We start from the raw sequence: 27,353 nt of genomic DNA, 5'->3' as shown, positions 1-27,353 counted from the left end.
CTGTATATTTAAATGACCAATCCCTTAAAGAAAAAAACAAAACAAAGTCCTTTAGTCACAATGTATCCTGACTACTGTAGCTTGTCAGTGTTCCAAAGCTTCTGGGTTTCCTGTATTCCAGTAAGGTCTGAGGGGAGGGGAACAGCTACAGAAATCTACCCCACTGGAAAGGGAACTCGCACGCTGTTCTGTGCGTTACTGAACAAACGAGTAACATTTGTGGTGTTTACATAACAACACGTTGGTGTTCACTTTTTTGTGCTCAAGCTTTGTACAAAATGTCTTATTTAAAGCTGAAGTCCTTTTTACATTTTTCAATTAAAAAGGGACAAATTACTTATTTTTTCATGCCTATAAATAGGACTCTTGCTACTTTTATTTGTCACCTGAATTTCTCAAGCAGGAATCCTGGATGCTTACCTGCCTACTCCTTGCAGTGAGGTGACCACATCATTTTTAAGTGTGTGGAATGAAAACTAGCTGGGTTTTTTCAACTTTGCAGTGCAAGTGTCTGCAACAAGGAGATGCCGGATGTGAACAGTCTGAACAGGAGCGAATCCTTCCAGAGATGGGTGCTGGGGTCAGTGCCATTCACCCCTTCCCCGGAGCTGCCTGACCCCGTGCTGGGCTGGGTCAGCAGCAGGGAGAGATGTGCTGGGGAAGGCACTGGTTCCCTTTCATGTTGATGTTGTCGCTTATCCCAGTTTGCAATAGCTGCAGCCAAAGGATGCCAGGCTCACTTGGAGTGGCTAAAGTACCTTTTTATAATTAAAAAAATTGGCTGCATTCATCTTGCTTAGTAACAGATTTCATTTCAGTTTTGGAGGCTTTAAATTTAGTCATGACTGACAGTGACAGGAGCATCCCCTGCCCGCTCACTGCTGCTGCCTCTGGGCTCGTGCTGCACTTGCCTGTCTCCTCCTTGCCTGTAATTGCACCTGCCTCCTCCACACAGCTTCCACTGCTTAAACAGAGCCCAGCACAGTGAACTTGGAGTTGGAAAGTAGGAGGGTGTAAGTACTCTATCAGCTGTATTTAATAATTTCTGGAATAATAACTATTTTAGCTTTATCTCAACCTATTCTAATTCACATCAAGAAATCTCTTGACTCATGGTCAAACCTTTAAACAAACATTTCCTTTTAATTTTCCATTTTTCAGAGTGCCAAAAGCTCTCCTAAGCATCCCTATGCTTGGAAATTCCCTATATTAACAAGAGATGCTTGAGCAGCCTCTATTTTAGGTGGCAGGTGCTGGAGCACCTCATCCTGCCTCCAGCTCCCTGTGGAAAGTGTTGCTGTGCTATGTCCACACAACCACGTGCTTTCCTTAAAATGGCCCTTGCCCCTCCCACAGCCACACTAAAACTTCTTTTTTTCCTCCTTTTTTTTTTTTTTTTTTTGTGTGTGCATGGGGTGGGTGGGGGTGGTCGGGGAGGGAGGAGAAAGTGGAGATTGTCCAAGAAGTATGAATCACTGATTCCTCCTTTCCATGGACTCAGTACTTTCCTGGAAAGGAGGCAACGACTCCATTTCAGGGGCTGGCACTGCACATTTCCAGAAATCCACACAATTCCTGAGGGAAGCTGTTAACTGCTGAGCAGCTGCTGCAGGTTCTACACTAACCTGGCTGGCTGGTTTGTGGCCTGGGTTTCAGTGAAGATGCCCCAGCTGGTCCCTCGGTCTCCGGCAAGGAACGACATCCTACAGGCCAATCCTGATCTGATCCTAAGCAGCACTGCCCCTGGTTTGCCCCTGCTCTGCCCAAGCACTTGCCTGGCTCAACCCACAGCAAGAAGGTCTAATGGAAAAGGTTTTGTGTTTTAAGATGTTTTGAATGGCTTTTATTTTTAGACTTCATAGAAGATACAGAGTGAAAGCCTATTGTTCTTGTGGTAAGAGATCTTTACAAAGACATCAATATTTCAAGTAATTAAAAATATCTTAACAAAAGACTTTGCTTAAAAACTTGGCAGTTTAACAAGCACTCCTCCCTCCGTCATTTTTTATTCCCATCAGACCAAGGCCGGGTTGTGATCCATGTGTGCTGCAACACAAACAAGAGGTGTGTTAGTTTTGCTCAGGGCAGCCTTGATGCACATAACCTCGGCTGGTCCGGGAGCAAGGCCTGCAACCCTCAGGGTCAGCACCTTGAAAAACTGTAACTTTTTTTCCATCCAGCAATTATTTGGCATTCTTTTAAATGAAGAAACCTCCTCGGGACTGTTGGTCCTCTGGGAAACAGCAACACAGGAACCTCGCTTGGCAAGAAACCTCTTCGGAGCCTGAGCAGGAGCTCCTGTCCACCCCACTCAGCAGTCTGAGAGTGTGGGCCAGGCTCTGTGGGCTTCCATAGGCTCCCTGTGGATGCAGATTACTGAATCCACCTGTTCTGCTGGTGGGATTATACCCCTCGGTGGTGCAAGCTTGTGCTAAGTGAGGGTAGTTGGAGATGGCCCTTGAACAGTCAATTTGGACCTGCTGAACACAGTGACTACTGCAAAAGCCACAGTAACTCACAGCCATCCTTACCTCAAACCTTTCCATGGGGTGACCACCCAAAAAACCTGCCTCCTGTGGAAACTGCTTGATTCATGGCCACAAAAAACTTACCTCATTGTCAGTGGGGATGAAACATTGATCAGGGGAAAGAGGGTGAACTGATATGACTTGTACAATTAATTAGTGCTGTGGACCCTCAGCTACATGAGTGGTGTCAGTTTTTGTGCTTGTTGTGTCTTAGGCCTGGCTTATGGGCAGAACTTAGGGCTGAGGTTTTATGGCTGGACAGGAAAATCAGACTAAGTACAACAGCTTCTTCAGGCCTTCTCTCAGGCTTTCACTCCCTTGTGCAGGGTTTTAATTTTTAACAGATTAAGATAGAAATATTCAGCTCTGTATTTTCCTTGGTTCTGTGCAAAATAGGTGGCAAGTTACCTGTTCAGTCCAGGAAAGAGAACAACACACAGGGTGTTATTCTGCAGACTTCTATAAAGTTTTTTGATATGGTGGTCTAACTTCTTCACCTTTTTCCTTAGATCCTGCTCCTGCATAAGAGAATATAAGCATTAAACTCCCAATTCATCAGTAGTCATACTTGGGGACGCTGCATCCTGAAAACATCACATTATCTCGTGTGATATTGCGTCTCCAAACTGCCCTAGAGAACTGATCCTTGGCAGCCCCTTTTGCTCCAGCACAATGAGACCCTTTTGTCACAAGCAGCTCTGCACCTAAGTCAGCTCAAAGTTACCACTCCAGGTTCCCAGGGCAGTCCCTCCTCAACAATTGCAACAAACATCAGCATAGCCTCACACTCACAGAGTCAGACAGCTGCTCCATTTTCTCATAGAAGATGTGTTTTCCTTGTTTCCCATTGCTGTGATTCATTTGCCATATCCATCTCCAGAGGTGCCCTGAGGCAAGAGCATTCCTACTTCTTAGCTCGCTACCCTTCATGGTCCATCCATTTATAGCTTCAAGGGCATCCATGGCACTCTGTGATTTCTGGAATTCTGAAATGCAACGAGAAGGGAACATGCTTTGGCTTTGCTGTTGCTGCCTTCCTCTTGGCACCTGCAAGGCAGAGCTAAAGGTGTGGAGCAGGAGGGAGATGAGAAACTGAAATCACTGCAGCAAGCAGATCCTCATTTTGCTACAGATAAACATCAGAGTGTGGAAATGGCAGTTGGCAGCAGCAGCCCTTGTCCAGCTGTCCTCACCTTTTAGAGGTGATTACTGGGCTGTGTGAAGCTGCACAGTGGCCAGCCCTCACTCTGAAGTACTAGAGCCCAACACCTAGCTTTGGAATTTTTCTAAGGGTTATTTTTTTAAGCAGGTGTTTTTTCCTTTTAAATATTTAGCTGTAAAAAGTGCTCTTCCAAACAATATGTGCTTTCACTGGAGTATTTTAAATACCATCCCTTTGAGTATACCTGAGTTTCAGTAGCTCCGGCTGTGTCTGTGCAAAGTCCCAAGGGCTGCTGAATAAGCTTATTTGAAGGAAATAAGCAGGCTGTGTGTGAAGCTACTTACTGAGGAAACAGCAATTCCTGTGCTTTCCACTCTGGAGATCCTTTGGCAGGAACAGTGTTTCCAAGTCTTTCAACTGGCTGAATTCTTCTTGCAAGTCTGTCTCTGTTAATGACTTCTTTAGACCCGCCACATAAATCACACCTTCATTTTCTACATCCAGTTCTAATTCCTTTATCAGAACATCACAGTCCAGCATTGCTGCAGTGACAGGTCTCTGCACCTGGGGTGGATGCAGCAGGAACAAACAGCACATCAGCCCACACAGCTCTGTGTTCGGAGTTTCTATTTTAAAGTATTTTTCTCCCATTGCCAAAAGTTGCCAGGCTATTTTCCCTCCCTTGAAAAAAATATGACTAATGAAGGCTAACTTAATTAGTCATGAAAAAGGAAGAGAGATCATATTTGTAATGCAGAAACACTAAAGAACTAAAATGCCATAGCCCTGTTACTTGGCTCTTGCTTTTAAAGCTCCGGGTGGAGGTCAGAATGCTTTCTAACCCCCTTCTGCTGACAAGCAGAAAGGAAAAAAGAGGGATATAACCACTTGCTTTCTGCCAGTGGGCCTAAATTGTCCAGGGACAAGAAGACTGTAACAGCACAAGCAGCCAGCACTTGCCCAGACACTGCTGTGAGCAGACATTAGACAGACTGACTGGAGGCTGAACCTAACCTGTGCTTTGGCTATTTGCCTTGTTTACCTTAATGCAGGATCCTGCTACCTCAGCTCCATTTAGGTTTTCCACAGCAAGCTGGGCAGCTTCCAGCACTTCATATTGGACACAGACATAGGGCTTGAAACAGAACAATACGATACTTCAGGCTTATCAATGAGACACATTAGCCTTCCCTTTTTAAAAGTCAGGCCTCAATGAAGTTGTGTTTTCTTTTAAAAGTAGAATATAAAAGGGTTTAGGAGTAATATATATAACATTCCATATACTCCAGCCATTAAAAACCCCCTTCAATTAGCTCATCAATTAGTAATCAACTTTCCTCCTCTGGGCATTAAAGGCCTTAACCTATCAGTTCTCTTGAGAGAGACAAAAAGCATCTTGGCTTCCCCAGTGCTCAAAGTCCTCTGAGCAGCACACGAGCTGCGTTTGTTCTTGTCATTGGAGCAGTTTTAGGTACCCTGAATTGTTGTAGCTGATGACTAAACAACCAGAAAAAAACTCAAAACAGAATAACTGGTATTTCTGTGGTTCTAATCCGTATCTTTCCAAGAGATTACTCAGGTCTTCCTGACCTGTCAGCAACCTTTAAGTGCTCCTCACCTGGAATGTTTCAGTTACCACTGTAAGAGACTGGATTGGTCCACACCTCCCAAATTCTTTCTTCACAGACTTCAGGCAAAAGCTTTCTTCAAAAGGACCTGCGTAAATTGTCAGCATGTCAGTCAGCTTGCTTCTCACCTGTTGGAACACAGATTATTGAAGGAACTTCACAAAACAAAGGAACTAACGACTCGGTGCCCCTAGATAAATCACATCTCTTTACAAGCTCAGTATGAAGATTGTTCTCAAAAAAAAAAATAGTACCTTTTCATAAAGTGCAGTATGAAGGTGAGATGCAATGTACTCTGGACCCAAACTGAACTGAATGATACTGAATGTGGACAGGGGAACATCTTCCAAGGCTCTCTGAAGAATCTGGAGGGAAAAAGAGCGTACAAGGCTCAAAGAGGTACAAGACAATGGTACTGCAGAGGATCAGAAACAAAGCTATTGAACTTAATTCCCAACTTTAATTTTCATCATTGTCCAAGAAAGCCCTCAGGCAGAAATTCTTCTTTCGTGAGTCAGGAGAGGATGCAGAGGATCAAAGCTCATTTCTGAAATGTTCAAATGGATTTAGCTAACCTGGTATTAACACTATTGTCAACAGTACTGTCAGTCAGCTTTTTAAAATAGGACTCATCTACCCACCCCCAGAACAAGAACAACTTTGAACTACTTTGATGCTTGCTTAGACCAACCCACTCTAAGTCCATTCACCTGTTTGTTTGACGTGCTCAGGTTACTCTGACACAGGCCGGAAGAGTCTAGTCCCTGTCTGCCCAAAAGGAGGGGTTTTTGGCCAGTCACCTGCAGGCAGTCTAAAAAGCTGGCAGAGAGGAGCAAGCTGTGAATCACACTGCTTATCAACGTGGGGAATTAAAAGCTTTCAAGAAACGCTTGTCAGAGAAAAATGATACAGTTCATTAAAGAAATCTGAAAGAATGTTCTTGTCCACAGCATCCAAAGAAGCCTAGGAAATGTGCTGTGAAATTTAAGATGCAACTGCTCAAAGTTTTTCAGAGCTACACTACAATTACTTGTGTCTCTCTGAAGATCCTGATGGCTTCTAAAAAACATAAGGCACTTTTTTGATCTTACTGAGAAATCGGGTGAAGGAAAAACATGTACTTGAGAATCTTCTTACCATGGGTTAGATAAACGTGGAGGCTCGTTCAGCTCTTTCTGGACCCCACATCCTTGTGGCTGCAGCGCAGCTTTGTTCTGTGAGACCTCAGCCAGTTTTTCAGCTGTCAGAAGCATCTCCAAGTTTAGTTCTGCTACCTTGAGGAAGGAAGAAGATTAGTAGTTGGCTTTCATCTCATCAGCTAATTGCAGCTAACCAAAAAGCCTGTGCTCTCCCTATGAGTCACACAGGCACACTCTGGCAGTGAAGAAACATGAGCATTAATTTCTTGCCTTATTATTTTCTGTTGTCATTTTCGAGCATGCAGCACTCACAGCATCAACCAGCAATCATCTCCAAAAAACTTCTCTCAGAAATCAACAACACAAGCAAGGGACTCATAGGACCAGCTGAATCACTACCACAACACACAAGGTGTCTCTCTTCTTTCATCTGGAAAAATTACAGGCATTCCTGTAGGTGGAAGTGTCTCAATCCTCCTTCACCCAATGCCCCTCTTCAAGATGAGCAGCAATGCTGACTCATGTCAGTGAGTACTGAAACACTGGTAGTGCTCAGGTTATTCATATAATATATGGATATATGCTGAAAGTAGCAAGCTATCAAAATCGAGGCCTCTATCACAGCTCCATTTTCTCTTTTAAATCAGTGAGAGGATGGGCAGGAATGGTTCTTTTTTCCTTCATAAGCACAACATGTATGTTCTGTGTTTAAGGATAGAAATCTTAATTACATATTACAATTACCTTTGCTGGTCCTTGCTCAATGAAGAATTGAGCTAATTCCAATGCAGCTCTAGCATCTTCTGTAGGATCATGCCCAAGCTTCTGTTCACACTGAATCTCCTTCCTAGGGCATCAAAATTAGGTGTACAGGCAGGTTATCTGTTTTTCCACACTGACCAACATCCTGTCTTTTCTAAACTGGGTCCTTTTCAGGCAAAAGAGCTTTCCCTTCTCCAAAAAGGATTTCAGTTCTGTGCAGCAGCATTCTTGTGAAATATTCCCAAAAGTTACTGCAAGAAATGTTTTTGCAATGTTGAGCAAAACAGTTTATGGGGTTTGACAGAAGCAGTGCTAATACTTGGTACTCTGATACATGACTATTTTTAATTTTACTTCTTTCTTCACCAATGACCTAACCCACAATTTGCACACAGAGAAAGAGGCAACCTCCAGCTCAGTGAAGTTTGGTGCTGCAGAGTATTAACACTCACTGTGAGCATGGTGAGAACTGTGTCACTGAGACATACTATGCAGTGGTAGGTGGTACACTGAGGAATATCATTTAAGTCAGTAAATTATACTTTCATGTATTAGCCTTTTTTTCTTGCCAACTGCAACGGATCTCATTTGTGTGAGGCAGAGTTGTCTCTGCTGCTCCACAGTTCAGTACACCTGTACTGCTCCAGATGTGCAGAAAGGCCAAGACTCCAACCTGGTTGGGTCACAGCACTCCTTGCTTGCTCAAAGACAAGCCCAGTTATTATGCTGCCTGATGTTTAAAGCAGCCAGTAAACACTTCTTTACTGTGTCTTACTTGCACAGCCATTTTTTTAATTTTAGTAAAAAGATAATAATTCTCATGTGACTAGTGGCAGAACAAGACCCTATGACCCACCATGACAGTTTATAACATTTCCCATGACAATACAGTAATAATCTTACCCTAAAACAGCTTTGGCTAGAAATTTTAGCTTAAATCTTCGACCTTCAGTTCTGGCAAAAAGCAATGAAGTATCAATAACACTGGGGTGGATCATCTGGAGGAGAAAAAAACATCACCAGTTTAATTTAAGAACAGCAGTCATATAGAATTGGGCAGTAACTTCATAGTTTCCTGTGCCCTGCCTTTTCATTTCAGTTGCCAGTGTCTCACTGACAGACACCTGATCCACAAAAAAAGAACAACAGGAATAATGAAACAAGTCCAACTCTGCTCTCTAAAACTCTAGTGGGAAGATCTAGATTGGGTTAGAAAGATTACTTATGATTCAAGCAGTTCTTCAGTTCTTCCCATAACAGAGCTCTCAGAAGCATCTGGGTGAAGCAGAGGTAAAGTTTCAGTTGCAACCATACCTATGTCTGGACTCCTCCCTTCCTTTTGGGTTCTGAACAGACCCTGCAAATTTTATAGCTGTAAAGACAGTCTTCCTTCTTTAAATCCTTATAGGCATAGGGCTATTCATAATTAAAAGCAATTAACAAGTGTTCACTAATAAAAGAGGAATTATTAAGAGTTTTCATGTCTGAAAAGGGTAATACAGGGTTGGAAAAAATACTCTTAAAAACATACTCACTTCCAAAGCCTGAAGATCAGAGTTTAGAGAATGACCCACCAATACTGCATCATGGGGAAGCATTTGTTTTAGCTTGGTTTGGATGTCTGACAGTCTTGTTTTCACTGGAAGAAGCATTTTTTTTGTGACTCCTGAGAACCTTTAAAACAAAAGTTGGATGAGGTAAAAGCAACACATTAGCAACAGTGTCTGCTGGAGAATATTACAAGCAGGTAATGTAAAATATGAACTCGGTGTAACTAATCACAGAATGCCATTTACTGTTTTCTGTTCCAACATCAGAGGATACACTGCAGGTGTTATTAAACTGCTGTGAGTGCCACCACATCTCTTTCAAAAGTTTATTTCTCCCAAGTATTCTTAAATGATGCAGTTGGTAGGATCAGATAGCACAGGAAAGGATATACTGCAAGACTGATGGTGGAAGGAGATTCTTCCAAGTAATCTGAGGGGACTGGCATGTCACCTCCTGCATAAAGCCAGGTAAAGTTTTGGACAAGACAAGGCTTGAGTTTTGCCTGCTTTTGTTATAATCCTGAGCCTAGCCTTAGAAATGTGTACAAGCTGATAAGCTGCTCTATTAATTTTTTACATATGAGCAAATTTAGCTATGGAGCAGAGAGATGCAGGCTGCAATCCTGTACTCTTACCCTCCATCTTATTTTATAGAGAGCAGTAAAGAATAACTTGCACTGTGTATCACTAATTTGTAACAGAACTTTCCCTAGAGTGCTTCAGAATGGCAATGTTTCTGCATAGTAGCCACGTGGGCACTGTGCAGCACAGTGTACACAGTGTTGGTTATTTTAGTCACACAGCAAGAACTGTATTAACACTGAGGGAAACACAGCAGGCACCTGTACAAACCAATGCCTTCTGACAGGGCCTGTGTAACAAAGAGGCTGAATCTGAAAGACAGAGATAAGAACATGTGTGCCAGTGACCTGGTGCGGTAGTTCATCACTGTGCTCTCAGGTTTGACCAGCTCGTTCAGGAGGCACTGACCCCGCGCATCCACCAAAGACACACGGGTGACTTCGTTCCCTTTTGCAGTCAGGCACTGTCAGGAAGAAGCAGAGGCAGTTGTTGGATCAGCATGATGCTGCCACTCAAAAACCTTAGCTCACACCTGCTTTGGCTGCAGCCAGCATCACTAAGGAGTTACTTGACTTGGAGATCTAGCACTCATAGCTGGTTGTTTTATACTGTAGCACGCTTCATTTTAACTGATAAATGTGCACCATAAGCACAGCAAACACACAGGCAAGCACAGCACACAGAAAACCATTATAAAGAAGTGCTGATTTCACAGAATCAGTTTGTGCTTTGCACTGCACAGCTGGCACTGACAGCATCAGCACCAGAGACACTGTACAATTTAAAAGAGCCCAGGCTGTATCATTAGTTACTCAATGCTGATGCCAAATAGACATCTCTGCAAGGGCAAAACTGCACTAAAGGAGGAATCTTCACCACAGCATGCTGCCAGAGGAACTGTGATGGCTAAAGGGAAGATGTATGACAGGGAAGTATCTTTCCCAAACCTCGGGGAGAGCTGAGGAGGAATTCCACAGCAGTCTCTGGGGTTACTGCAGCATTGCTGATAGACCTGGCAGATCCATCTGCTGCTGAGAGCCAACACAGACCTGAGCTCTCTGCTCAGCATAATATCTCTGTCTTGTTGCCAGAACCACTTCCTGTGCCCTTCCCAAGGCTGCATTAGCGCTGGTACCATCAGTGAAGGGACTGGCAGTAAATATTAATATATCCACATTGGTTTAGCAAATACAGAGGGGGCTTGGCTCACTTGGGAATAGCTGGTAAGAGTTTGGTGCTTGACTCTATTTTGTAAGGCCACACACATTGATTTTTACCATTTCACAATCCAGACCAAAGAGGGGGCTGCTGTCTGTCCTCTGCTGATCACACTCTGTAGAGATATAATCCTTGCATCCTGGAGAGCCTAGAGGGAAAACACACCCATGATAAAAGAAAAAGACCTCTTTCTTCTAAAACTCATCATATATCTTACATGACAGAACATACAACTGTTAAAATTATAAAAACCAAAACCAAACCCAACCAAACAGCCCTCAAAAACTGACCTTCTATGGGATAGTCATTTTTTTTCTGCTCTTCTAAAGTCAGAGTATAGCTGGTAAGGCCTCGTCTTTTTTCTCCGTATCTCTGAATGATGGGATCACATTGCAAGTCTGAGCTTTTAGTAACACAGTCACTGCTGGTGGAAGTCAAGCCTGTAAAATACAGAAGCACCTGTCAAGCTCAGAGAGCACTCCCCACTTGCAGGCAGTTTCTGCATTAGATAAACACTTAGAGGCTGCACCATTTCAAATGAAAACACTACCTAGAACAATGGACTGGAGAGAGATGGGTGGATAGAAAGACTGACACACAGTCTGTCTCCAGTTTATTTTTCTCTCTCTCCAGTTTATATATATATATATCTCCAATTTATATCTCAGTTACTGTGTGTAAATATACACATGCTATATACATTATATATACGTAATAGTATACCTTATGTATACTATATATAATAAATATACTTGACATTCAGCATATTTTACTCTTTTTCCCAGTTCAGCTACTGACACTGCTGGCTGAAGCAAGTCACATCACAAGTCTCTGTCTCACATTCCTTTCAGAAACAGAGAGAACAAACTTGCTTCATGAGCATGACAACACAATCATGTGTTACTTCATGTAAGCTGTGAAAGAAGTTCTCTTTTTCTTTTCCTACCTTCTCTGTGAAATTTTTCCCTTAAGAATTACCAGGAGACAAATGTGCTTTAAGTGTGGCTCACAAAGAAGCAAACACTGAACTGACCCCAGAATCCACAGCTGTATCAATTACCCTCAGGGTGATTCTCTGAAGATTGCTCTTAAAAGAAAAGTATACCTGAGCTCCCTGACCTGTGACTGTGCAGTAGATTTACAGTCAAGATGCTACAGGACTGTTGATACACTGACAGTCACAGCTGCTCAGTCTCCTATTTAGGACCTGAATTCAAAATTCTTTTTACACTTCTAACAGTTTCAGTGAAGTTCTCACTTGAGTGTCTTGCAGGTTTTGTACAAGCCTGTTGGATTACAACCACCTCTATAAAGAGGGTAAAAATAGGAAATCAGTTGTCAACACACTTGTTCTTCTCCTTGATTTGCTGCTCAGTATAACAAAGTAAACTAAGAAGAAATTAGTAACTTATTAGCTCAAATCTAATTTATATCTCTGTGTCCTTTATTAGGTACATCTTAGAATAAAATAATCACAAGATGGGTAATGAAGCATCAGAATTTGGAATTAAATATGTTAAAGACTTTCTCTCTTTTTGCATTTACTTGTAACAATCAGCCCAAGAAGTGTTACTGAACTAGTCAGGGTAAGAAGTCTCGTAGTATCAGCCATTGCATGTGTTCCTCTGTAAACAAGTTTACCATGGCAGCCCGCTGGGATGCAAGTCATGAATTACTGCTCAAAGTGAGTCAGTGTCTTGAAAGAGACGATGCAAACCCAAAGAAGGTACCTTGTGCTGTGTTTTGAGGTTTCAGGTCTGTTCCTTCCCCATACAGGCTGGCGAGGAAGTCAGCAGATGGTGTTAATGTGAATCTCTGAAAAAAGAGATTTTGAAACAGAGGCAGAAATAACAAGCAAATAAGTTTCTTCTTGATCCCCAAATCAGCTAAATTTAGGGGAGGATAGATAAAGAAATAGTGGAAATATGTTTGGTGTTCTCTCAAGAAAAAAAACCAACATAAACCAAGCCTGTTTTAATGACATATGGTACGGGATTCTTTGTACTAAGGGACAGATTTGCCTTGCCTGATACAATCAAGAAGGCAAATCTCAAAACTTTCTTTGATAGACATTAAAGCCAGTTCCAGTCTTTCCAGTTAAGTTGTGATTCACATTTGCTGCAGTTCAGGAGGAACTCTCTAGGAGCCTTAATCGAAGTGCTTCTTTCTTCCTTCAAAAATGTTGCTTGTAAGTCAGAAAATTAAAACAATTATTTTAATAATCTTTTGGGGAAATGGGAGAAACTTAATATAAAAGCGCAAATAATAAAAGTGAAATTTTCCAACAGTGGGACTAGCATAACTATACTGGGAGTCTCCTCACTCAGAATAAGTTCCAAGTTACTGAATTATTCCAAGATATTTTTAATCTCATTGGCACCCTGAAGGTGAGGATATGTAACAGTCAGAGGACTGAAACATCAATACATGTTTCACCTGGTAAGGCTTCAAAGACATAAGTCTTGAAATCCTGTTTCTAATATCAAAGCCCTGGCCTTTGTTCTGAGCTGACAACTGCAGCAAATAGATCCTCTCATTTGCTTGCTGTGAGAGTCAAAGATGGCCACATCCTGAGGAAAGGCAGTAATTCCACTGCAGCCAGTAATCCCTGGGATGTGGTTTCAGAACTGGAAGAAGTTTAGAAGAGAGCAGTGCAGTTTGGGGACTTACATGCCGGAACAGTTTTCTGAGGTGTTTGAACTGTAAATAGAATCTGTAGAAATGGACTTGGCTCATTTCATGTAGAACAACAACCACAACTCCAGCCAGGTGGCTTTGGTGATAAATACGGCACCAGCTGCAGTCAGAAAATAGCATTAATTAAAAAAATAAAATAAAAATCAAAGCAAAACAATTATCAAGTACTCTTAAAAACAAACTTGGAACCAGCCCAGCTTTTAAGTCAGTGAGTGGCAAAGTGCCAAATGACTTCAATGAGAAGAGGCTTTGTAGCTTATCTCAAGAAGACACATATTCCTGGAAGCAACAGAATATGGGAGACAGAGAAAGAATGAGTTATAGCAAACTTCTGCTGCATACCATTTCAAGACATTTATACCTCATTTATATGCATCAGAATGTGCATACACGTAAGTAACTTCAGCTGTAGTGATGCAGTCTAGTGAATTAATGCATCAAAAAAATCCCACAAAATAATGTTCTATTCACTATTAAAAATCTAAAGTGGGATAATTTTTGCTTTGAGTTTCATTTTAAGAATCATTTCACCATATTTTTGTTATCCAAGGACCCTCCTCAGCCTTTTCCTTCCAGTGCTGAGAAGTTGCCCTGAGAAAAGGAAAAATGATTAAAATGTTTTTCCCAAAACACTCTAGAATGCTGTTTCAATTATATCTAACACGGAACACGTTAATATTTGTGTTAATATTTTAACATGGTATTTTGCTTGTCAGTGTGTGAAGCTTCTTTGGTTCCACAACAGTAGTTTAGTTTTTCATAACTGCACGAAACGGAACTATGAAATGGTGGGATTTTTGTCAGAAGAGGAATTCTGGTTTCTGGCCAAGTCTAACAACAACTGTATCTGCACAATCCAGGCTGCCATTATGGCAACCGTGCTGCGAGTGTTTCAAACCCAGTGTGGCCAATACTGAGGAATGTTTTCACAACACAGGAGAGCACAGGACAGGGCTGATTCCTGACTGTGGATGTTTTGTACCTGGGCTGAGCTGCATTGTGGCATTTTCCCAAAGCTGCATACTTCAACAACTCATACAGCTGGTCATGGCTGATTTCACAGTCCTCCCCAAGCAAAGCTGCTGACAGGCGACACGACTTTTCCTATGGAAAGGGAAATGCCAGTAAAGAGAGGTTTTATGTAATCACACCAGTTCATGGAAAATAAAGTAAAAGGAAAACTATTTAGACTCAATCAACTACATTTAAAATAAGTCTTCCACTCGTTATGGGCAAAAATTTCCTTTCAGATCACACTTTAATATTAAATTCACTGTCAACATTTCAGTAATTCAGGTACTCTAACTTCAAAGATTTCTTTAACAAAGATTAACGTAAGCAGCTGTATGCAGTGAGGAGACTTAATTCATCTGCAAACACAACGTTCTACTCTTGTAACTCTTTCACCCACTTCCTGCTGTACAGCTTTGAACATTTGTACAAGTACCCACTCCATCTGAGGTTTTCTGAAACCCATTTACTCCATTTGCAGTGTGTGATCTGCTCTGGCACAGGGGTTTGCTGACCCCTGCAGGGAAAAACGTTTCAGTAAAATCCAAAAAAACTGCAGAAAGCAAACACCGAGTGGATGAGGTGGGGACTGTGCCACACTGTTCAACACAGCAGTTCTTTAAGCCTGAATGCACAAATTCTTCTAAAGGCTAGTCAGCAAGGAAATGCAGGATTTTGGAGACCTCCACCGACCAGATGGCCTGTTCCAAAGAATTCCTCCTGTAAAAATTTTAAAGATGCTCCTTTCATATGTGATGAAAAGACATCATTGCATACAAAGGGGAAAAGGCCTCAGAACACTACAGAATATCAGACCCTAAAGGATAAGCAACCACCAGAAGTTGTGCTTTCCCCTGCACACTAGCAAGTCTCGTGCTCAGTAATCTGGCCAGAGCCTGCTCACCTGGGACTGTGCTCTTAAAGACATTTGTCATTGGGTAAGGAAGTTAAAGAGAGGTGACAACCTTTGAGGTTCCAGTGGTTAAGAATCACCTGGCAATAACAGCACGCTGGTGCCTCATCTCTCATGCTAAGTTAGAAAAGTAAGTCATGACACTGTTGTTTTCAACATGGCCTAATTAGAGCTTTGCAAAAACACAAACAAACAAACAAACAAACAAACAAAAAACCAGACAAAGAGCAGAAGTTTTGATTCAGCAGGTAGAGGGTACTGCCAATCACAGGAATTTCAGTCTCCAGATGGGTACAAACAGGGCTGATCTCACAGGTTGGACACAGTGACTCCTGTCCCACACTGAGTCAGAGTACTCCGGGTGAGGTGTCCCCTGAGGCTGCTCTGCGCCCTTCAGACACAACGCTCCTTCCAACATCTGCTTTGTTTAGCAGATTATACTGGAGGACGTATGTACTTTTTAAACAAAATTCCTTAAATGTAACGCTGAACACTCCAAATGAGTTCGTTTCCACATTCCTTGGAGCAGAATCCAAGCCATTAACAGCCTCCCCAGGGCAGCAGTCACAGCATCAAGCATAGGTCAGGAAGCATTTGGACAACGCTCTCGGGCACGTGGTGGGGTTGTTGGGGTGTCCTGTGCAGGGCCAGGAGTTGGACTCGATGACCCTTGTGGATCCCTTCCAACTCAGGGCATTCCATGGTGTTACCTGCGGGCACAGCCTGTAGCCAACCCTCCCGGTGCACTGCTGGCGAAACACGAACTCGCTGCTCCCGGCGCCCCACCGTGTGCCACAGCAGCACCTCGGGAAGGGGCCGTAAGGGACACGCGGCCCGCACCGCGCTCCTCCCGCTGCTCTCACCTCGGGGCCCGGCCCGGGGCCGCCGCCATCCGCCTTCCGCCTCTTCCGCGCCGCCCGCTCCTCCTCGGCTCTCGCGGGCCGCTTGCGCCCGTTGAGGCAGAGCCCCTTCGCCATGGCCTGGGCCGGAGCGCGGGGTCCTGCTGCCCCTCACGGGTCCGCTGCTCCCGGCCCGAGGGGGGCACTCGGAGCCTGCCGGGGCCGCGCCGGGCACGGGCCCCGCTCTCCCGGCCGGAGCAGCCGAGCGCCGAGCGCGCGATGGGGGCGGGCCCGCGGCACGTTTGAAATGGCGGCGGGGCGCTGAGGGCGCCATGGCCACCAAGCGCCTGGCCAGGTGGGGCCGGGGCTCTGGGGGCACCGCGGGTGGAAGGGGCTGCGGCTCTGGGGGCACCGCGGGTGGAAGGGGCCGAGGTGGGGGCCGGAGGGGCTGTGGGCTGTCCTTGACCGCGGTCGGTGTCCGCAGGAGGCTGGGGCTGGCGCGGAGCAGCGCCCGGGCGCGGAGCGGGGCGCGGGCGGGCGCGGGGCAGCGCTTCGCTTTCCTCATCGTGCTGGACTTCGAGGCCACGTGCTGGGGGGAGAGGCAGCAGCGCTGGCCCGAGATCAGTGAGTGCTCCGGGGAGCGGGCGGGGGGCCCGGGGGCCGCGATCTGCCTTCGAACGTTGTGTCTTCATTACGTTCCTTCTAAGTCCTGGCGTTTCAGCCCCAGTTTAATGGAGTAATATAATATCTAAATTATATCTATCTGTCTAAAATACATATATAAATCATATTTATATATTATATCATAGATTCAGCTGAGTTGGAAGGCACCCATATATAAATGGAATAATTTCTCTGGACAGCTTTAACCTTTCTGGCTTCTTTGCATGTTGGGTTGTTTCTCTTTTTTTTCTTCTCCTTCTGTGTTTGTCACAGTCGAATTTCCAGCAGTCCTGTTAAACACCTCAACGGGAGATATTGAATCTGAGTTCCACGTGTATGTCCAGCCCCAGGAGCATCCTGTTCTCTCTGAATTCTGTACAGAACTAACTGGCATAACACAGGTATAAATTGTGATTTAGCATTGTTTTACACTTGTATAATTGCTGTTTACAATTTTATTTAAAGAGGCCTTTAAAGGGCTAAAAAGAAATAAACCTCAAATGAATTTCCTTGCATTCTAAGACACACATGTTGTTCTGTTTCATGAAGAATCAAGTTGACGAAGGGGTCCCTCTCAACATTTGCTTATCACAGTTTATGAAATGGATTCAAAAGATACAAAAGGAGAAGAAAATTGTATTCAGTACAGATACTCAGAGTAATTTCTCTTTGGAAGCAAAAGCTTGTACCTTTGTTACTTGGACAGGTAAATAATATTTTCATTTACTTTTTCTGCAGAGTAATAACATTTGGTGGCACTAGTGAGACTGTCTTCACTTCTGTTCTGCCAAAATCCTGGTATTAGGTATTAAAAATGTGCAATTTTAGGATAAGGCTGAAAATATGGAATCCTGATGTGTTTGCAGCATCTCTGTCCCCAGGGTCTGAGATTGTTACATTTTTCTGCTTTACATAGTGCACTGTGTCACCGTTCTTAATCTGTCTAAACAATTTAATGATTGAGATCTTTACTTGTCTGAAGTCATTTACTAACAGCAGGGATTCGCTTCTCCTGATGTCCCATTGCAGCAACCCCAGTGTTTTCTGTGGACAAAGACTTCACAGCCTGTCCTTCCTCCCCTATTGATGTTATGTCCCTTTATGTAGATTTTAGGCCACATAAAGGGCCACATAGGCCACAGTATGTGAATTTTAGGCCAGTTCTGTAGTGTTGCATTGACTGTGGTTTTCCTGCACAGACTGGGACCTGGGTGTGTGTCTGCAGTACGAGTGTAAAAGGAAGCAGCTGCGAAAACCTGACATTTTGAATTCCTGGATTGATCTCAAAGCAACATACAGGGTGAGGAGATCAATAGACTGAAACATTTATATCCACATTATCACCTCAAAGGGTAACTATACCTGAGCTTGCAAGCCAATGCTGTATGTCTCAGTGACCAGAGTAACCTGTAACCTGTTTTCTTTTCATGTTGTCACTCAATAACCAACTGCATGGCCTAGAACTGTGTGAATTTTAATAGAAATCTTAATGGTAGGAAAAGATTGTTGTTTGATAAATGATCGATAATCCCAGGAGAATTTTTGAGCTGCTCTTCCTTTCTTTACACCTTTTGCTCTGCTTGTTTCCTAACATCCCTTGTTCTGAGTGCCCTTATTGCTGCCTTACATTGCTGTGTTGAAAGTTATCATCATAGAGGTACTTACAGGTCAAGACCAGAGAGTACATTCTGAATAGTATGGATAACACTGAAAAAATGAATGTATATTTTATTACATAGTCTATACCAGAACAGAGTTCTAACCTGGGGGCTAACAGCACCTAAGTGTACCTTTCCCTGTGTAATCAAGGAAACTTTCAGAGGGTGACCCACAAGTCTACTTGTGCAACAGAACTAGGTCTCTAAAAATAAACAGTGTGAATATCGCCCCTTCCTAGTGATCAAATCAGATACTGGGAATAAGTAGCAAAACTCACTTTTTCTCATGTAAAAAAAATCGCATACCTATGTCAAATATATTAATGCCCGTGCCTTTGATTGGATATTTAAATATGTCAAGGTATTATTTATAGTTATATTCTTCAATGCTGGTCTGTTAAGGCCTTCATCAATGTAAGCCAAAGAGTGCAGACAAATGACTCCAGAGCTCAGACAGAATGGATTTGCTTAAGACTGGGAGAGGGGTTTCATGGTTTTTTCCATTCTGATTTGTCACAGGGTAAGTCACAGTCTTATCCTCAATGCAGACACCCAACTTGCACAATTGACTTGTGAGACTTATTATTCATAAGGTGATATTTCTGAAATGGTTTTCATTTGACTAGGAAGAAGTTTTGAAATGCTTTATGTTGAGCACCTGCATTTCTTTCCTTAGGCCTTCTATAATAGGAAGCCTAAAGGGCTAAATGGGGCTTTGCAGGATTTGGGGATAGCTTTTGTAGGACGGGAACATTCTGGTAAGTGAGATATGATGATCCTAATTTTAATATAGGCACATAATGCATATTAATATCTGTTTTATAAAGCTAAATATTTACTCTTTAGTTTAGTTAGCTAAACTAAAGCAGCGAGTCAGTAGCTAGTCACTACTCTGAATAGTAACAATTGTTTCCATGTTATGCAATGTTCTGTCCAAAGGAACAGCAAAACAAGAAAGGCAAAATGCTTCAAAGATCAGAGTTAGTTATTTCCAGACTCATACTTTTTTTCTGAAGTCTCTCCTAGTGCTACTGAGTGCATGTTCACAAGATCAATTTCTGAATTGCCAGGATGCAAAAGAAAAGAGGTGGAGGGAGGATAAGAAAACTTGAGCTCTGAACAGCATGTTAATGTGAGAAAATTCCAGCACAATATGAATTTATTTTTTTGGACTTGATTAATAAAACAGGGAAAGGATTTTTAAAATTGTGAATAGATATTCAAGTCTGTGGATTGGTCCTTCAGATGTTTCAGCACAGGGAATTCTTTGGAATTTTCTACTTCCACTTTCCTTTTTTGAATTAGATAACTGTGTCAGAGTTCTATGACTCCTTGTCATTTATGTAAGGCTTACCTAGATCACATTTTTCCTCTAATAAGAACTGTCCCCAGTAGCAGTTTAAAAAGAAGTCATTAATATAATCATACTTTTGAAGGGTTGGACGATTCTCGGAATACTGCTCGTCTTGCTTGGAGGCTGATTTGTGATGGATGTGTGCTGAAGGTTACTAAATCTTTGGATAAGGTTAGTAACTACTTCATCTACTTGCTTTGTAGCCTGGAATACAGATGAAAGATGAGCTATTCAAATAATAAACCCAGAATCCTGACTTTGATTTGAACAGAACATCCGTAGGCTGATACACTTATTAATTTTGTGCATTGATTCCCAAAACTTCTGGGTATTCACTCTCCAAAATTTGCTTTTGTTTACGGACTCCCTAGGCACGTCTGCAGGGTAATTTAATTGCCAGAACACTGGCTGGAAACTTCACTGACAAGACTCCACTGGGAAGTAAGAGCAGGCCTGAGACATCTAGAGATGGAACATGGGAAACAAACTCTCTGGCTGAGAACAAACACTCTTTTGCTGGAAACAACATAAATTCTAATGTACAGACCAAGGAACAACAGACCACTTGTACCTCAGCAGATGTCCATGCTGTACCCAGCAGCAGCTCAAGGACTGAATTCCATGCTCAATGCCAAAGCCCTTCAGCAGCATCTACTGACAGATTTCCTGTTCCTCTTGAGCTGGCACAGCCATCTCCCAGTCCTGCACCAACAGGCATCCAGCAGGGATGGAGCAATGGGCAGCTTCTGGGTACAGCCAGATACAGCCCCCCAGTACAGGGGCCAGGACTGGTGCTCGTCTCCACTACCATCCCCTCAGTTACTGTCTCCAGTGAGGAGATCAGTACCAGTGCTGACTGCTTGTCTCTGCTGACAGACTGGGAAGATGTTGCTTTAATACCAGAATCTCAGTATGAACAAAATTCAGACTCTGTTCAGCTCAAGGATGACTCGAGTACAGATAGTTTAACAGTGTTTGAAGAAAAAACAATTTCAAAAGAATTGGCTGTGGCAAGTTCAGATAATCAGAGTTTGGAGAAAAGTGTAGTATCCATGGAACCTCTGAAACCTGTCATTTACAAAAGTCCTGATACTACAATCTATAATGTAGGAACAGTGCAAAGGCAGACTTCAAATTTTTCAGCTTTTAAGTTACCATTTGCAAAGGGAAATACCATTTCAGCACTAACGGGAAATTACTCTACTTCTTCAGAGGTTCCTAAAAGGAAGCCAACTAGTCCAAAAACATTCCCACCAGCAAAAAAACAGTCTTTTGCTATATATCAAGAGAAGACTTCATCTTTTGATCATTCCTTACCTTTGAGAAGTTCGAATTTGCCCAAAGTGTCTCCTGCCATTCTCAACTCCACGGTCAACTTGAATCCGCGTGTAAGAGCTGTGAGAAGTGGAAAACCAACTCCCCCTCTGTGCAACTGCGGTCGAAGAGCCAAAAAACTCTGTGTGTCAAATGCTGGCCCAAATCATGGCAAAGCATTTTTCTGTTGTCCTGTTGGCAAGCAAAACAGTAACAGAAAAGGTTGTGGATACTTCAAGTGGGAATATGCACTTCTCAAAGAGAAATCTAATGGTCTCCCCCTGAATGTGGATGCTTTGACACCTCTTAGAACTGTTTCTAGTAATTTAGGAAATTCTTCCAACAAAAGCTATTTATGTCTTAGACCCTCTATGAGAACGTGAAAATGGATAAAATTTTTTGTCTGAATCTTAAAGTCACTAAGTTTCATGCTTGATGTAATCAGGACAGTCAAATGATATCAGATACATGTTCTCAGAATGGGACAAAACAGTTCTTGGTTAACACAGATAGAAATGGAAATTGCTGAAGCATACAAAAATATCAGTATATCCTAAAGTAACTCATTAATGACGTGTGAGAGAACAGATAAAACTGTAAGTGCTAAAATTAAAGTATGAGCAGCTGTTGCTACAGATCTTAAATTTCTGCTTTATTATATATTTTAGATTCTTTACTAGCCTAGCCCTTAAAGACAATTTTAATGACACAGATTTTATTTGCACTTTTTTGTAAGTTTACTTGAGATGACTATAACTTAACTTTTAAAAATCTATTTAGAAGTTGTTGCACTTCTTGAAAGTGATTCTTGAAGCAATAGTATTCTCTTAAACTCCTACTGGGGTTTTTTTATCCTTTAAGTAACAATAAAGATAAGATGTTGGTGACACTTCATTAAATAACTTTAACTCCCATCACTTGTTGTGCTCCTGCCTCCCTGAGTTTCCCATTTCATTTGTACCAGTGTCTGCTTTTGCCCTGTTAGCTGTTTGTGTAGCACCTGGGACAGCAAAATGGTGGGAATCAAGTAAGGATGTATTCAGACCTAAACTAGGAAGGATATAGTGCCATGTCTTTTACTTGATGTTGCTGTGTAAATCTGCAATACCTTACTTTATAAAAAATCCTACAAAACAGCAAGTATTTTAATTTTTTTCTCTGCTCTGTCCAGCACAGTTCATTTCTTCTGATCTTCCCGCTAACAGTCTTCCCATAGGAATGAGAAACAGTCCTTGGATTTTTGGTTCAGCTGTTATAAGTGGTCTATGACTTAGAGAAACTACATTTTTCTAGTGTTGCTTATTGCAGTTGACTTTTCCCTTGGAAGTTGTATCTGATAATCAGTTCAACTGGAACGAATAGGACTCAAGAACAAAATTTGTCCTATGTAGAGAGAACCCCACAGTGCAGGAGCACAGTAGTGGATGAGGCACAGCAGGGAGCTGGCTGCCAGCTATTTGTGTTCTCGTTTCCACTAAGCTCTACCTTCAGAAGCTGCAGCACTGACTGCTGGGAAACAAATCAACCCACGGTGATTAGTGGAAGAATGGAAAGTGCAGACTGGGTTGGATATTCATGAAGGCTGTGGACAGACAGAAACAGTATGTTCTGCTTTACCAATGCAGAAATGTACGCTTTGCAGATACAGCAGTGAAGTCTATTCAGGGTGCCAACAAAAAGTGATTAAAATGATTATCAGATACAACTTCCAAGGGAAAGTCTCAGGCTTCCATTTACCTGTTCAAAAAGCTGCTGTTTTTAGCTGGTCCCTCTACACTGTGACACTTTCAGGACTCCGCCAGCCAGGGGCGCAGGGGTCGGTGTTGGATGTGGTATTGCAGTGCAGGACTAAGGGCTGCTCACTCCCCTTCAGCAACTGTCAGTCTGATGTTGGGGTTTGGAGATGTAACAAGAATTCATAGTATTTACAACATAGGAACTACACATAGCCAAGCCAAATGATTTGAAGAAACACTGAGGAGGAGAACTGAGGCAGCCAGCAAGGCAACACTCAGTTACTTTTTAACCATGTGCATCGTCTTGAAGTTTACAAAGCAGTCTCTTAGAAGTTGGGGGGGGGGTTTCAGACAGAGAAGAGCACCAAGACCCTAGATGAAGACCCTCAGAGACCTTATAAGGACATGCATATATGCTAATAAGTGTTGGGAAATGTCATGACTATGTAATGAGAATGAGGGGAATGAAAAATAAATAATCATGTAATGTTGACATATAAGCTGTCGCAGCGATCCCTCAGTGTGCACTTTGGCGAAATGATTCGCAGGGCACCTGGCGTCGCAGTAAGGAATGCCTGGCTTCTAAAACTCAAAGATTGAGTCTTAGAAGTTTCTTTTAAGTGCCGATTTTAGGTAACACGTCCACTGCCCTCCCCTCAATTCCGAAATCGTGAACACAGGCTTTAACCCTGGGAGCCGGAGTTCGGGGGAAGCGAAAGCGTCAAGGTCTATGAGGGACGGCGTTTGGCCGCGGCTGAGGTCGCCCTGGAGCTCTGGTCACCCCGGGCCCGGCACCCCAACCCCCCGCGCCGCCGCCCCTCAGGCCCGGGCGGTGCCGCGGCCGCCGCTCCAGGCGCGGCGCTGTGTGGGCCGTGCGGGGGCCGGGGGGCGGGCGCGGCGCGGGCGCCATCGCGGCGGTGCCGGCGGAGCGGCCCGATGGCCGCGGCGGAGCCGGGGGCGCGCAAGCGGCGGCCCAAGGGGCACTTCGCGGCGGCGGGCAGGGCCAAGCGGCCCCGCGGCGGCGGCGGGCGGCAGCTGGAGGCCGGCATGCGCGGTATCCTCATCACCTGCAACATGAACGAGCGCAAGTGCGTGGGGGAGGCCTACAGCCTGCTCGGCGAGTACGGGGACCTGCTCTACGGGCCCGAGCAGGTGCGTGCGGCGGGGCCGGCCGGGCGCCCGGGGCTGGCGGGGGCAGCGCGGACCCGGCGGGGAGCGGCGCCCCAAGGCCTCTTGTCCTTTCCCTTTCTGTGTGTGAAGCAGCCCGGCTGTGCTCACCACGCCCCCCCAGGGCTGCTTTCTATCCGCGACTCCCTGTGCTGGCTGCGGGAACGGCCCGTGCCCGGCACCCCCCGGCCCCTGGTGATCTGCGGGCGCTGTGGCTCGGTACTCACCGACAGACTGTGTGAAGTTTTCAGATCACGAGGAGAGGCTGTCTGAAAGCGACAGGGAGGAGGATGAGGACGACGTTGAGGCGGCCCTGAAGAAGGAGGTTGGCCAGATCCGTGCCTCGACGGAGCAGAAGCTGCGGCGGTTCCAGTCGGTGGAGAGCGGTGCCAACAACGTGGTCTTCATCAGAACCCAGGGCATAGGTGGGACATCAGCTGATGCTGAGTAATGCAAACTGCTCTGAGCACCCTTAGTGATAGGCCACAGAGCCTGGCTTCCAATAAACACGTGTATATTAAAAAAAATAGTGTTTCCCCTTCCCTTTCGCTGTGCCACTGAGTTTTGTCATTAATGGAGAAACTAAGGGCAGAGGAATGTGCTTTCACAAAATAAGCTTTGATTATCCAGTGTTGATATAGTAAATCAGCTCTTTACATAAAAAGGATTTGAGGCTGACAGCAACGAAGCCAAGTGTGCATTTCCCCAGCTTATTATTTAGAGGGGGAAGGAGGGAGATAATGCATTCTATTTGTTTCTCATACGTAACTCTTTTTCTTGTAGAACCTGAGAACCTGGTGCACCATATATTAAAGGATATGCATACCACTAAAAAGAAGAAAACAAGAGTCATTCTGCGCATGCTGCCCATTTCTGGAACTTGCAAGGCTTTCATGGAGGATATGAAAAAGTACACGGAAACGTTTTTTGAGCCTTGGTTTAAAGCCCCTAATAAGGGCACTTTTCAGATCGTTTACAAAGCTCGTAATAACAGTCATATGAGTAGGGAAGAAGTAATTAAAGAATTGGCAGGTATGTATGGATTTCACACAAAACAGAACAAGTATATACACAGCCCACAGTTGCATGCACAGCATAGATCAGACAGTTCAAAGTGATCTTAATGGGCTTACGTGTTTGTTGCTGAAAGCCTGTATGTTGAATTATAAAAGCTTCTCTAAGACCTAAAAAAAGCTTGACATCAGTATTTCTTGTTGCTGTTGATGTCTTAAGAGACAACAAGAGAGAACATTGATTATAATTTGCAGTGTCGGTTAAATGTGCTTTGAAATAACTGTTCTCAGGCTTTTTCTCTGGCTGCTATATTGAAATAATGTGTTACTATTTCCATTGAATTTTTGACTTATAAAATAGCTTCACCTTACTTGAGCATTTTGTTTCTTGGTAATTGTAGTGGGATAGTTTTTCAGCTACTCCAGTCTTACTGGTGGTGTATTCTGAGTGTCCTGCTCTGTTCTGTTATTTTAAGCAATTACAAAAATGAGTAATTAGCTAAAACTGAGGAGGATCTTGCCTTCTCGCTCTTAACTTTTATCCTTTCAATAAGGTGTGCTTATGCTCTGAAACACTTTTCCCAGCATCTTTTAAACTGCATCTTCTTTTACAGGAATTGTGGGCAGCCTCAATCCAGAAAACAAAGTCGATCTTAATAATCCTCAATACACAGTTGTGGTAGAAATAATAAAAACCGTCTGTTGCTTGAGTGTGGTGAGAGACTATGTTCTGTTCAGAAAATACAATTTACAGGAGGTGGTGAAGAGCAACAAAGAAGACACACAACAAAACCCATCAAGTTTGACAGAAGAGAACTCACAGGTAGTAAAACCAGAAACTGAGGAGGAGAAGAGCTCAAAAGAAGTAAAACAAGAGAACAAGAATCAAGGTGAAATAGAAGCTGGGCCCAAGGGGAACGATGCACTTACAGGGTAAAAAATGTGACAGAAGGGAAAAGTAAACATAATCCAAACATATAAAAAAAGTTGCCCTAGAGTTCTGAAAGGGTGTTTTAATGAGGAGAGTGGGTTTTGTTTTGAGATCCTCTTTTTAAAATCCACATGTGTAAGAATTTTAAAGCTCACTGCAGGTGGAACAGATACTACAGCAAATGTAAGGGTACTCAAGAGGACATCACCTTTCTGGTGAAGCTGGCTGTCCTTCTACAGCTTTGTTCTGCATTTCCTTTGCCTGGCACAAAAAACAGGAGTGTGTGCATGTATATGTAGCTGTAGCCATCCTGACATGTATGGAGTCTCCTTTGTTATATCTGATGGCTACAGTAACCAAAAGGCAGCACAGAACCAGCTCTATGGTGAGAGATCTGGAAAAGACAGTTGATTGCAGAGGGTTTTGAAGGAAGTGATCTGACAACTGTGTAACTGCAGAACTCAGTAACATTTTTCTGTGTGAACAACAGAATTAGGTAAACCTGATAATTTCCTGTATAATGGAGGGTTTTATACATATATATATATATATTTACAGCTCTACAAGGATATACTGTCTTGAAATGAATGGAAAGAACTGCTGTGATCAAAATACTTGAATATTATGAGAGGATTTAGAGTAAGAGATTGAACTGTTCTAGAACAGTACAAGTACAGTGCAGGTATTGCAGATTGTTTTATCAAAAACTACACATGTGTTTACATTAGCTGTGTATGCAGCAGTTACTGGTTTATAGAAAATGCTATAGTCACTGAACAGAATCCTTTTGACTAATTTGCTGCAAATAGCCTTTTGCTGCTCTTTCCAAAGAATTAATCCTTGAGGGATTTTATAAAGTTTTTTTTGTTTTTATTCTTTTCTTACATCTAAAAATTTGAATTTAAATACTGCTTGGAAACTTCTTCTGAAAGAAGCTCTCCATTTTACTATGCTACATAAGGGGAATTAAATTTTATTTTTTGGTACATATTTGGCTTTACAGTAATAATTTTGTTTCAGATTGAAAGTAATGTTAGTGAGTCTTTCTGTTGTCTGTTACAACAGCTGTTTGAATATCTCAGTGACTTTTAAAAACCAACGCAAACCAGTGCAGCTATAACTTGCTTTCCACTAGGGTTTTGAATATGCTTCCTGTACAACTGTCTAGTTTTAGTATTTAATTTCTAGCATAAAAGCCTGTGCATTGCTAATGGGAGAAGACTCATCTTGAAGAACGCTACTTGTTACTTGTCTTGGTTTAATGAAAATGATGTGTTCAAGTCTCTCATAATTTGTATTTTCCTGTTCTCTCAAAATTGTTTTAGAATTTGGAAAATGAAGATGACTTTTTTCCCTAGTCCTGTCTTCCTTACCACCCATTTATTAAAACTCTGCTTTCTTACCTCCATTGGTGTTTTTTTTATATTTTGAAGCTTTTTGTGTGTGGATTAAAACCAGCAATGTGTAGGTCACACAAAGGAAAGAACC

General features: G+C 43.0%; 3 protein-coding genes across 7 annotated transcripts; 2 read left to right on the top strand and 1 right to left on the bottom strand.

Moving 5' to 3' along the window:
- Positions 1 to 1,820: 1,820 nt before the first annotated feature.
- On the bottom strand, positions 1,821 to 25,679 carry REXO5 (RNA exonuclease 5). 5 transcript variants are annotated; one of them, XM_032703495.1, is made up of 21 exons: positions 24,149 to 25,679; positions 22,756 to 22,902; positions 21,022 to 21,210; positions 14,249 to 14,370; positions 13,240 to 13,366; positions 12,300 to 12,384; positions 10,860 to 11,009; positions 10,629 to 10,717; positions 9,699 to 9,814; positions 8,755 to 8,893; positions 8,123 to 8,217; positions 7,202 to 7,304; positions 6,456 to 6,592; positions 6,029 to 6,137; positions 5,573 to 5,683; positions 5,309 to 5,446; positions 4,733 to 4,825; positions 4,035 to 4,254; positions 3,321 to 3,514; positions 2,937 to 3,046; positions 1,821 to 2,046 (listed from the first exon to the last, which is right to left on the bottom strand). In XM_032703495.1, exons 5-21 carry the CDS (start codon positions 13,303 to 13,305, stop codon positions 1,977 to 1,979), a joined length of 2,025 nt encoding a protein of 674 aa, XP_032559386.1. In that variant the 5' UTR covers positions 13,306 to 13,366; positions 14,249 to 14,370; positions 21,022 to 21,210; positions 22,756 to 22,902; positions 24,149 to 25,679; the 3' UTR covers positions 1,821 to 1,976. The 5 variants fall into 5 exon arrangements, with proteins under 5 accessions (XP_032559386.1, XP_032559387.1, XP_032559388.1 ...); XM_032703496.1 differs by having other exon boundaries at positions 22,756 to 22,894; XM_032703497.1 differs by lacking the exon at positions 24,149 to 25,679 and having other exon boundaries at positions 22,756 to 22,915.
- On the top strand, positions 16,362 to 22,154 carry ERI2 (ERI1 exoribonuclease family member 2). The gene is made up of 7 exons (XM_032704319.1): positions 16,362 to 16,653; positions 16,966 to 17,093; positions 17,242 to 17,398; positions 17,892 to 17,992; positions 19,027 to 19,108; positions 19,787 to 19,875; positions 20,076 to 22,154. Exons 1-7 carry the CDS (start codon positions 16,362 to 16,364, stop codon positions 21,399 to 21,401), a joined length of 2,175 nt encoding a protein of 724 aa, XP_032560210.1. The 3' UTR covers positions 21,402 to 22,154.
- On the top strand, positions 23,645 to 27,271 carry THUMPD1 (THUMP domain containing 1). Its single transcript, XM_032703526.1, has 4 exons — positions 23,645 to 23,906; positions 24,166 to 24,346; positions 24,705 to 24,953; positions 25,549 to 27,271. The coding sequence occupies exons 1-4, from the start codon at positions 23,691 to 23,693 to the stop codon at positions 25,869 to 25,871; spliced, it is 969 nt and encodes a 322-aa protein (XP_032559417.1). The 5' UTR covers positions 23,645 to 23,690; the 3' UTR covers positions 25,872 to 27,271.
- The last annotated feature ends 82 nt before the right edge of the window (positions 27,272 to 27,353 follow it).

The sequence above is a fragment of the Chiroxiphia lanceolata genome, chromosome 16 (genome assembly GCF_009829145.1).
Source record: "Chiroxiphia lanceolata isolate bChiLan1 chromosome 16, bChiLan1.pri, whole genome shotgun sequence".
Lineage (NCBI taxonomy): Eukaryota > Metazoa > Chordata > Aves > Passeriformes > Pipridae > Chiroxiphia > Chiroxiphia lanceolata.
The sequence above is the reverse complement of the archived record's forward strand: the minus strand, read 5'-3'. Positions and strand labels throughout refer to the sequence as shown.